A 10,698-nucleotide genomic window follows, 5' to 3' on the forward strand; every position below is an offset into this window, starting at 1 on the left:
CATACATCCAAGGAGAAGTATTCCGTAATTCAATCTAGTTTATACTTGGAGTACATTGGATGCTGATATCTCACACTTCAACATGAATAGGGGCTGTCCGTGTGATGGGTGCAAAGATCTATACGGTCCTATCGGAGACCATCGACCACCAACGACGATAGTTACAGATTGACGACAAATTAAATTCCCACAGGGTTCCAGTCTGTGTGTTGGACTGTCCGACCCGCTTTCACCCCCCTTTCGCCCTTGATTTCTAAGTTGACCGTTTTATTGTGCTTAATTTTAGCCCTTGGTCTCTGCCCCCGTTAGACCAATTACACAGTTGGTTAGTCGGCACCACCCCTTTTATCCCAAAAAAGCCTCTCGGCCGTCGATCCTGCACGTTCTCATTAAACCTCCGTTCAATCTGGTCTCTTCCGTTGGCCCTCCGACCCGAAAGACAGCAGGGCTCGACTCTTTCTCTTGCTTTCTTCGACTGTACGATTCTCCAAGTTCACCTTTCAACCCTCATCATCCGGTCGTGCCATCGTCCCGAGTGAACGGCGACCACATCCCCTCCCGATCGAGTCGCATGCCAACAGTCGCCGATCGAACGATTGACCATTGAGACACCACCGCGACTGGTGCGACGACAGTTGCGGTTTCAGAATATCTTTCAACCACGCGAATAGCCATGGAGGAACCGCAGTCTATGGACGAAGCCTTGTCGCTGCCCGTCCGCGCCTCGTCGCCATCGCCGTCCGTTCCCGCAACGCCCGCCATTTCTTCATACTCCTCCCCGGACCGCACCTTCTCCTCCGTTTCCTCCCACTCCGCCTCCTCGGCGACCTCGACCGACGCCCGCTCCACGATCTCGACTTCCTCTCGCAGACATGGATACGTGCGCGCCTGCGGGGCCGAATTCGCCGACTCGGCGCGGCATCGCGACAGCGTCATGAGCCTGGGCAGTATCGCCCATCTACAGTACTACTTTGCCCGCACGGGCCTGTTGGACGGAAAAACAGGCCGAGGCAAGGATTTTAAGAAGAAGAATAGGGATAATGTGCCGCGGGTGCTGATCACGCCGAATGAGCGGCATATGGAGGATTTGGTGGCCAGCCCGACGGAGATGGTGGACGAGGCGGAGGACGAGGCTAATTATGAGGACGAGGAGGGGGAGGTGATGCTGCCCCCCACCGTCAGTACATACAGCATTAAAACGCACCACGTCCCTCCCCCGCCCGACGTGGTCTCTTTACGCCGCGATTTGCAAGTCGCACTGGACAGGGCCGAGGGTAATATCGAGGCTATTGAGAATGGCGTGGAACCTCCACCCCGCGCGCCAATACGTACCAGTCTCTCCCCCGGTGATATTCCCGAGGGTTCAGATGACGATACCGTGCGGGAAGCGCTAGCGCCGCAAACTAAGGAAGAGGCGCAGGGCATGTGTATTCTGGATGATGTGACGATGGCTATTCGAGCTGCCAAGATCTACTATACCGCCCACCCGCACCCTGAACGCCTGGGCTCGATTAAGAGTGAACGCGACATTCGCAAAGATCTGCTTCACGTCCTTGATGTACTGAAACGCTGGGCAGCACGACACTTTGCCTGTGGTCTCCGCGATGAAGAGCGAGATGTGATCAAGGGGTGGATTGTGGGTGTCCGCACCATGCTAGTCCGGGAGAAAGCCCTGGAGGACCTGGAGGCTCAAGAGCGAGAGAATTGGGACTGGGCCCGTGGCGACTGGGCTGGACGGGAACGAGCCCGCGAGGAGTCTTTCCTTCGTAGTCTCATGCCCGGTGGTCATAGTCTGCCCGAATGGACGGCCATCGATGAGACGCCGTTGGACTCCCTCCCATCCCCGTTCCTAGAGCGTTTCCGGGATGGCCGCATCCTGGTCCAGTTACACAACATCGCAGTCAAGAAGTCGAAGCGTCACTTTGGGGAGATCAAGGCCTACCACGAGGACATCGCCAAACCGTATCGCCAGGCAGAAAATCTGCGATTCTGGCTCAAAGCTGCCGAGTTGCGGTGGGAGATGCGGAAGCAGGTGGACGTTATGGGGGTGGTTCAGAGCACCAGCGAAGTAGCCTGGAGGCAATTCGACGCCGCACTGTTGGCCTGGTGCAAGACGGTGCGTGAGGAACTGGTACGAGATTGGATGGAGGCTAACCCGGGACGACCCCCGAGTGCCGGTCTGATTTAAATGATAGGGTTGAAGAAGGAGGAGGAGGAGGAGGAGGAAGAGTTTACGAGTTGCATTTCGGCCTTGACATATTGACGTTGTTGTTTTTGTTTATTACCTCCATGGGCACTTGGCTAGATACCCCTGAATTGTCTCCGACAGCTTCTGCCCATTCTCCACATTTGGTGTTGGATATTGGTTGATTTGTTCATTCTCCGATTGTTTGGTTTAGTTCGGAATTTCGCTGCATATTGGTTTGATCATCTATGGATAGTGAATACTCCGTACAGTATGATAATAATAATAATCCTCGGGGCAGGGCTTTAATTGATAATATATTTATATTACATATTACAGGACTCTTTTTCACGGAGTGGAGCCCGTGTATCCATGTGCAGTGACAAATTCGTAGTTTTCGTAGGGGAGTTCAATCGAGACGAAACCGTGGATGCGACTTGATGGTCCCTTGGTTGCTGGAGTTGTTCCTGACTTTCAAAGTTTTCCATTATTTACCGGTTCGCGTTCAAAGACTGGAATGGGACAATAGAAAAGCAAGCCATTCTTCTTTGATCCAACTACTCTTCATCACGGGCCTCGAGCTGTCCTTTCATTTCCGTAAAGGTCCGTTGACGCTAGGGCACATGGGTGCTGATCCGAGCGCCCCTTGAAATGAACGCTCCTTTTTGGATATTATCACTAGATTTGACTGATTATTCGCTGAATTGAGCTTCGTGGATACTGTAGAAGAACGTGGAGAAAGGAGATCATTCAAAGATACGTAATGTCCATGATAGGATTCATCAAGTATAGCTTTAATCTAGTTCATCAGATTATGGTTTCATTGGACTCAGCTTTATGCAGCCGAAAGACAAAGAGTATGATACTGCAGTATGATTTCATCTGATCGTCCAATGCAGATCCCTTGACTACGAAGCATACTGAAATACTCCAAACTCATGCATTAAATTACAGACCGAGGAGAACGGAAGGGTACTTAGGCCCCCATAGTTAACCAGGCGGGACCCCAGGTACCCTCTTGATGCGTCAACACCCTCCCCATCCCTCGTTTCTCTTGTCTTAAAGCCATTGCTGCCCAATACTTATCTGCCTACACCACCAGATAATTCTCAGCTCTCATCGTTGACACTTTTACAAGAACTATTAACCTGGCCATGTAGCCCTCCCCCAATTCTCCAATTACTAAATCATCAAACCCGCCGTGAGAAGGGGGGAACCCGTCCCACCTATCCTATACGTCCACTATCCTTTTACCGAACGAGAACGAAACATTCCTTGTCCCATCCCTACCTAAATTGTCGACACCTTTCCACTCTCTACCCTGTCCCTTTCGACCGTCCTCCTACCCATGCATGCCACAGTCGACGGCCCAACTCCTTCTGCGACTGACATCGCGCCGTCTGCCAGCGTGTCCGTTACGTCCGCCTCACCTCCTCCGCCCCCCGCGGTCTCCGGCTCACCAAATGACCCCGGTCCCTCCCCTCTCCGCCGCTTGAAGTCCAAGTCTTCTCTCTGGAGTCTCGGCAGCAGCAACCATAGCGGTCACGAAGACGACATCCCAGCCGAGCCCTCTAGCGCCGAGAAGGCTGCAGGTGGTAAGCCGGGCATCTTCCGTCGCCTATCGCCCGCGCTCGCGGCCCGCGTGAAGCTACTCGACGGCACCAACAAGGTGACGAGCGCGCCCCGGGATCCTAAAAACGTCGGTCGGATTCCCGAAGAACAGCTCAAGGAGCTGGACAGCCAGCACCAGGACCTGTCGATCAAGGTTGAGAAGCGAGGACAGGCGTGGTCCGGTCCAACGGCTCCTTCCCCGGATCAACATCCACAGTACTTTAAGCGGAGCGCGTCGAACAGGCTCGAGATCCCCAGTCACGATCTTCTACAGCGCGCGACCGAGGCATACGCGGAAGGGCCAGATTACGCCGACGCGGTCGTCGACGGCCCGGAACCCCCGTTCTGGCCGCCGCTTACAACCCGGTGCCTGTCCCTGACACTGAGAGCAGCTCTCCGCCGACAACACCATCCATGTCTGTTGCAGAGGCTGCGCCCGCGCCGCTGCGCGTAGAGCCCGCGTCCTTGCCCGAACCATCACTACCCACCGACACAGCCCAAGATACGCGGACGGATTTTGAGAAATATGTCGATGACACGAAACGCAGCGAGGAGCAGTCAGCGGAATCCGCCCCTGCGCCCCCGCCAAAGGACTCTCCACCTAACTACGCGGTCGCCTCATCTTCTAACTCACAGTCGTACTTCAACCCCATGGGCTTGCAACGTGCCGAATCAATATACTCCTTCTCCCGTGCCTCGTTCAGCAACCAGCTGTCCCAGCTCACGTCTATTCCTTTACCGCAGCCCGGAGCGCTCGAGACTAGTATAAGAAATATTTCCACGGCGTTCGCGGCGGTGCGCGCGTTGAACGGCGCGGCGGAGCAAATCCAGATTTGGATTAGAAAGGCGTCGGATGTGCTCAGTGGGCTGGACTCCGAGGATGACGTGGAGTGGGCGGCTGCCGGTGGGCGAGAGGGTCTTGATGGGGTGGATAAAGCCATCACTCGCTTCGAGTCGCTGGTGAATGTCTACGTGAAGGCCATCGAGAACGTGCAACTTCGGGACGATATCGCTAATGTCGACTCGGAGAGCTTGAAGACGATTGTCAGTCAGATGGAAAGCATTCTGCACAACTGGGCTCAGATTAAGAACAAGTTGCGCGGTGTGAAGGAGCAAGTGGAGTTGGCCATGGAGTGGGAGGAGCTTTGGTCTAACGTGTTGGGTGACGTGGGCATGGAGATTGACAACCTGAGCGGGATGATTTTTGAGATGGAGGAGAAGCGACACCATACTTTGATGGATACCGGCGATTCAACGGGTGGTCTGGATATAAACGAACTCGAGACTATCGTGGAGGAATCTCCGACCAAGGGCCGGTCCCCTGCTACTAATCGTCTGAGTATGCTCGCAGCAGCATCTGGGACGCCCGTTATCAAGACGCCGCAGGATGACTCCAGCTATTCTAACCTGATGGCCCTGTTTGCGCGCATGCAACCACTCCGGGCATCTTTGGATTTCTTGCCCATGAGACTCTCTATGTTCCAATCGCGGGCCGAGGGCGTCTTCCCAAGTGCTTGTGAGGAGCTCGATGACCGACGAAGCCGGCTGGAGAAGAGCTATAAGGTCCTTGAGACGGATGCGGAAGCTTTGCGAAAGGAACTGGGTGAGGACAAGTGGATTATAGTGTTCCGCAACGCGGGCAGTCAGGCACAGAAGATGTTCGAGTCGGTCGAGCGGAGCATTTCCAAGTTGCAGGAAGGATTGGAGACCAACGCGCAGGTTCACAATCCGGGCAATATGACCAAGCGGATTGAGAATTACGAGGCCAAGAAGATGCACTATGTTCCTGCTATCGAGCGGGTCATTTCTATTATCCAGAAGGGTGTCAATGATCGTTTGACTGTGAACGGCGAGGTGCTACGCCTTTTGTCCGACATGACCTCGCGGACGGATGCCCTCAAAGCTAGTCTTCGGGTGATGGATTCTTCTCTTGAGGATGTGCAAATTGTCAAGGGTCAACAATTGCGTGACTCGATCTCAAGTATCATTACGATGGACAGCCCAGCTACGGGTAGTGCTATTGACACCCCCGGGAGCTCGCCTGCTTCGTCGGTTGTTATGAGCGGCAGTGGATACAAGACGCCCATGGGAAGCTCCAGTCGTCGCGAAAGCTCGGTCGGCAGTGCCACGACGCGCTCAACCATGTCAAAGGTCCGTCGATTGTCTGGTCTGCCGCAAGTGACTGCCACTATGACCGGACGCAAGTCTTCTCTCCCCAAGCCAACGGCCCCCGTTACACCCACGCCAGCGACCCGCAAGACCTCTCACATCCCACAACCATCTACCATTCCGAATCGCCCTCGTTGGAACGCCAGTACCAACCTGAATGATCTACATTCGAGCTCTGGATATCTGAGTACCACAACGCCGGGCACCACAAGGAAGAGCTCTGCCCCGGTGTACGGCCGTCCGTCGTCGACGGTCCCTTTCCGGCGAGATATGTCTGCATCTCCTGTACCTGGTGCTGGCCGTTCACTTAGCCGTCTATCAAACCGACTGGCGTCGTCGTCCCGCAGTCCCAACCGCAACGTGTCATCCCCCACCCCACCCAGCTCCTCCCTGCTCGATCCTCCACCTTATAGTCGTCTCCGCAGACCATCTGGCCTATCCGCTACTCCTCGTAGCCGACAGAGCTTCGCTGGAACGGGCTCTTCTTTCAGTCGCAGCGTTTCTTCCCAAGGGCCAGGCTACGAACCACAGGAGAGTCCTACAAAGTCGACGCGTCCGGGTACAGCCCTCGGCCACTCTGGCAGTCGGCGAACTAGTCTCCTACCCTTGCCTAAGCGATCGAACGGGGGATCGGCTTCACAGGCGAACCTGGCTGCCCGGCCACCTTGGAGAGCATAATGACTCTAACCCAGTCTGCTCCATCAATATCCGCCATCCTCCTTACCTTTTATACACTTTCCTCTCCTCCCTCGACCCGCCTCACCTCCTCTCTCCTAAATATCTCTCCAACCCTCCCATGTCTCCTCATCTCTTTTCCATTCAGTCCCATTGTCTTATTTTGCCTTTTTTTTGTGCATTGCGCCCCCGCGCCAACCAGTGTTTCTTCTATAGGTACTGAGCGGGCGGGCATTGGCGCCATGATCTTGAGGATTAGGTTTTGCGTGATATCCCCATTGTTGCATGGTATGGTCTGAGCGTTGGGTTCTATCTTACTATTGTTTTTATCTTCGGGTTGTTTTAAACTTGCGGTTGCCTTGTCTTGATGTGATTCTTCCTTGGATTTTCATCTTCCATCCCATGTGAATATCTCATGTAGTTCTATCCTTGGTGTTGGGTAGTGGAAGTCGATCTAAACTTATAGACTGAAATTGATACACAAGTCTGATTCCCGCATTCTCCCGTAAAGCTCTCTGCGTCTTGTATCCGAGCGTCATCATTCATTGTCAATGTTCATTGTGACTGCCTATGTATATACCATATCCAGACTTTTCTTTTTAATTACAATGCAACCGAAACAACATCTAATTTCCCAACTCGCGTCCAAAAACCAACGCATCAACCAGCTCCTCGCTATTAGCGAGACGCGCCGCCTTAGGAACCCGTCCAATAACGCTGAACCCAAGTCTCTCCCAGATACGGATAGAAGCAGGGTTGTTAGCGAAGACCAGGTTGAAGACGGAGTATTTGTATCCCTAGAGAATCCGGATTAATTTCTAAACGAAGTCCTCAAATGTTTGGGGTTGAGATGAGCTTAACATACTAGCTTCGGAGCAAAATCCAGATAAGCTTCTCCCATCTGCTGGCCAACGCCCTTGCCACGCGCTGCGACGGTAGTCAAGAAACCGGCATTGCAGATATGCGAGCAACGACCTGTAATCATCAGTACAAGCCACAATTATACCATTACACTTCACACCTTATCAAACAACAGGGGACAATACTTACCAGGATAATTCGGCTTAATATAAAACGTCCCCAAACAAACATTCTCCCAATCCCTCCCTTCCACCAACCCATTTCCCTCACCCTCCTCCCCATCAAGCACAGCAACAACCGCAAACGTGCCAAACCAATACTCCGCAAACGCCTCCAACTCCATCGGCTTCTCCATAGGATAAGTACTCCCGCGCTCAATCTCCGCGCTAAATTCCGCGTGGAGGAATTTAACTAGATCCCACGGGATACTCGACGAGCCACCCGTGATAGGGTAGAGAGTCATGCCTGCATTGGAGGCTTTGGGAAGGGTGGTGTGCCGGGGTGATAGTGTGGGTGCGGCGGTGGTGTGTGCTGTTGGTGCGGGGATGCGGGAGGAGGGGTCTTCGAGGATGGAGGGCATTTTGATTGATTATGAGGGTGTGGATTTGCTAGGGGAATTGAATTGGATTGAATGGAATATGGGATTGGGGGTGGGATTGGGGGAATTGGGACTTCTAGGGAGATTGGTTTTTTATGTTCGTGACTGGGGTCGATTGTCAAGGGAAGGGCGTACCTCCATTTCGTTCTATAAAAATCGGCGAAGAACCCGATCTCGGCTGCCGATAGTTAGTTGGTTACCGATTTTGGATTAGATAAGCTGATTTGAGAGGTATGATTGGACAGGACAAGGCTGGGCGTAGAAATGACTCGATCTAGGACATGTAGTTTTGCAGATAGATTGCTAGAGAGCTATGAAGGTCGGCATAGGGCTCTCAGAGACGAGTATAATTTACTCCTGTAGGTAATATTCCTCAGATATAGGCCTCTAGGCGAGTATATCGCAGATTGCGGGGAAAGATAGGTCTAGCACTAGAGTTGACATTATGGGATCGTCTCCTCGAAATTGGAGCTTGTGAGATTATCAACGGTATCAGTGGACCGACTGGTAGCATGTGAACAAGAGGGATTCTACTTGGAGATCTCCTCGGATCGAATTTCATAAGAAAGCTTTCTCTCGTTCATATATAGTACAGATAAGGTTGAAAGGGTAAACATCGAGTATTGCCTGAATTCCTCAATGACTATGCCAGGCGTAACAATGTTCGACAAGGCGGAAGGGTTCAAGACCACACTTGTCCTGAGTAGCATCGAAGCCCTTTGGTCGGAGGGCCTCGGCTCAATTTTAGAGAAGCCGAGTCCGACGATGCCAGGGTCCTCGACGCCAGGCTTAAGCTCCTCGGAGAAGAGATATTACTTCACTCAAATCAATCATTGTTTTTCGCCCTCACCCTCGCCTTCGGGTTCGGGGTTTTTGATGGCCTGCATCAACTCAAATAGCTGTCCGATTTGTTGATCTGGAGCAGGGCAGCATGTTAGTGACCTAAACCAAGCAACAATCACCAAGAACCATACCATTCAGCTTATCCAATTTAGACTTGTCCAATTTCTCTCCAGACCAGTTATCGCCCTCCAATTTTTGCGCGTATAGTTGCCATTCCGTCAAGAATCCGATCTGCAATTGTCCAGTCAGTCCTAGTCCGTCAAGCCGAGGGTACCATCTCCAATCCATTCGTCCCCCAGTTCTCCCATAGACCAACAGTATAAACGTACAATGTGTAGTGGATTCTCCGCAGTCCGATGCGCCCGGAACTCCTTCTTCACGTATGAGTCGCCCAAAACGCGCAGCTCCGGGTCGAGTTTGCGATGCACGCGCAGGATGCGCCGGTAGAGTTGCAATGGGGGGAGGAGGGCGAGGGCTTCACTGAGACTGGATTTGGAGCCCATCGAGGCCGGCGTGGCCATGAGGAGACGGTGTGCGAGACGCATGGTTGCTGGGTTGTAGAGGTTTAAAGAAGAAGAAGAAATGACATAATTTCCTGGGGAACGGGTTGGAGAAGCCGAAAGGCGGCGAGGCGGCGGAGCGAATCGGTGGGTCGCTTGGGCCCGGCTTTGAGCTTTTCCTTCAGTGCGACACTGCAAGTTATATTCCAGTCAACGACATTAGAATTCGGAATTGAGACCTTACAGCAGGGCTTTTGAAGAAAATCAGCCTAAAATTGCACGCCTGTCGCAAGAACTCGAGATTGTTGGTCTGGCTAGTGCCCAAAATCCGCTTGCAGCAGATAGCGACCATTTTGATATCGAAAGAAAAAAAATATCAAAGCTGAAAGAAGACCATCAAAAGAATCAAAATTTTCAGAAAAGGCTGAAAAATGCTGCCCACACCGGACACCTCGCATGTCTCTTTCGACACTATCTATGAGCCCGCCGAGGACTCATACCTCTTCCTGGACACACTATCTTCAGAATCCGAGTCCAAATGGCTATCTGAACGCTTCAAAAAATCCACCAGCCCATCACCAGACTCATCATTCAACTCAGTACCTCTGGTCGTGGAGGCAGGTACTGGATCTGGTGTGGTCCTAGCTTTCGCAGCCGCGCAATCACAACATATCTTCGGGCGACAGGACATCCTCACATTGGGGATAGACGTGAACCGGAATGCTTGCATAGCAACCCGAGAAACCGTTGCATCAGCTATCAAGACAGTGCAAAAAGAATCAAGCACATCTGGTGCAAACTCAAATCTGCATACAGTCCATGCCTCTTCCATAACCAGTGACCTCTGCACGGCACTGCGCCCTGGAAGCGTCGACGTCCTTCTTTTCAACCCACCCTATGTTCCAACAGAAGAGCTGCCTCGTCTACCTACCGAGTCAGAGAATGATCCCACAGCATCACAATCCATGTCTCGCTCTGCAAAGTTTGAGAGCGACTCATACTTCTTGTCCCTGACGTATGCGGGCGGTGCAGATGGCATGGAGACGACGAACCGGTTACTGGAGGCTATTCCTGGCATTTTGTCTGCTCGTGGTGTGGCATATGTGCTTCTTTGCAAACAGAATCGACCTGAAGAGGTCAAGGAGTGCATTCGTGCTTGGGGTGGATGGAATGCTGAGACCGTTGGGTCAAGTGGTATGCAGGCAGGATGGGAGAAGCTGGTCATTGTTCGGATTTGGAGGCAAGATGCTTCTTAG

The 10,698-nt window shown here is 52.6% G+C and overlaps 5 protein-coding genes across 5 annotated transcripts; 3 read left to right on the forward strand and 2 right to left on the reverse strand.

Moving 5' to 3' along the window:
• Window positions 1–673: 673 nt before the first annotated feature.
• N7496_003159 (uncharacterized protein) lies at window positions 674–2,188 on the forward strand (the record flags this gene model as incomplete). Its single annotated transcript, XM_056696090.1, has 1 exon — window positions 674–2,188. The coding sequence occupies one exon, from the start codon at window positions 674–676 to the stop codon at window positions 2,186–2,188; it is 1,515 nt and encodes a 504-aa protein (XP_056558302.1).
• A 1,345-nt stretch (window positions 2,189–3,533) lies between these two features.
• Window positions 3,534–6,643, forward strand: N7496_003160 (KAR9 family protein; the record flags this gene model as incomplete). The annotated part of the gene is made up of 2 exons (XM_056696091.1): window positions 3,534–4,138; window positions 4,189–6,643. 2 exons carry the CDS (start codon window positions 3,534–3,536, stop codon window positions 6,641–6,643), a joined length of 3,060 nt encoding a protein of 1,019 aa, XP_056558303.1.
• A 623-nt stretch (window positions 6,644–7,266) lies between these two features.
• On the reverse strand, window positions 7,267–8,081 carry N7496_003161 (GNAT family N-acetyltransferase; the record flags this gene model as incomplete). Its single annotated transcript, XM_056696092.1, has 3 exons — window positions 7,267–7,437; window positions 7,506–7,615; window positions 7,691–8,081. The coding sequence occupies 3 exons, from the start codon at window positions 8,079–8,081 to the stop codon at window positions 7,267–7,269; spliced, it is 672 nt and encodes a 223-aa protein (XP_056558304.1).
• An 848-nt stretch (window positions 8,082–8,929) lies between these two features.
• Window positions 8,930–9,487, reverse strand: N7496_003162 (succinate dehydrogenase assembly factor 3; the record flags this gene model as incomplete). Its single annotated transcript, XM_056696093.1, has 3 exons — window positions 8,930–9,015; window positions 9,074–9,173; window positions 9,272–9,487. The coding sequence occupies 3 exons, from the start codon at window positions 9,485–9,487 to the stop codon at window positions 8,930–8,932; spliced, it is 402 nt and encodes a 133-aa protein (XP_056558305.1).
• A 386-nt stretch (window positions 9,488–9,873) lies between these two features.
• Window positions 9,874–10,698, forward strand: N7496_003163 (S-adenosylmethionine-dependent methyltransferase; the record flags this gene model as incomplete). Its single annotated transcript, XM_056696094.1, has 1 exon — window positions 9,874–10,698. One exon carries the CDS (start codon window positions 9,874–9,876, stop codon window positions 10,696–10,698), a length of 825 nt encoding a protein of 274 aa, XP_056558306.1.

Source organism: Penicillium cataractarum, assembly GCF_028827025.1.
Source record: "Penicillium cataractarum strain IBT 29864 chromosome Unknown utg000002l, whole genome shotgun sequence".
Taxonomy (NCBI): Eukaryota; Fungi; Ascomycota; class Eurotiomycetes; order Eurotiales; family Aspergillaceae; genus Penicillium; species Penicillium cataractarum.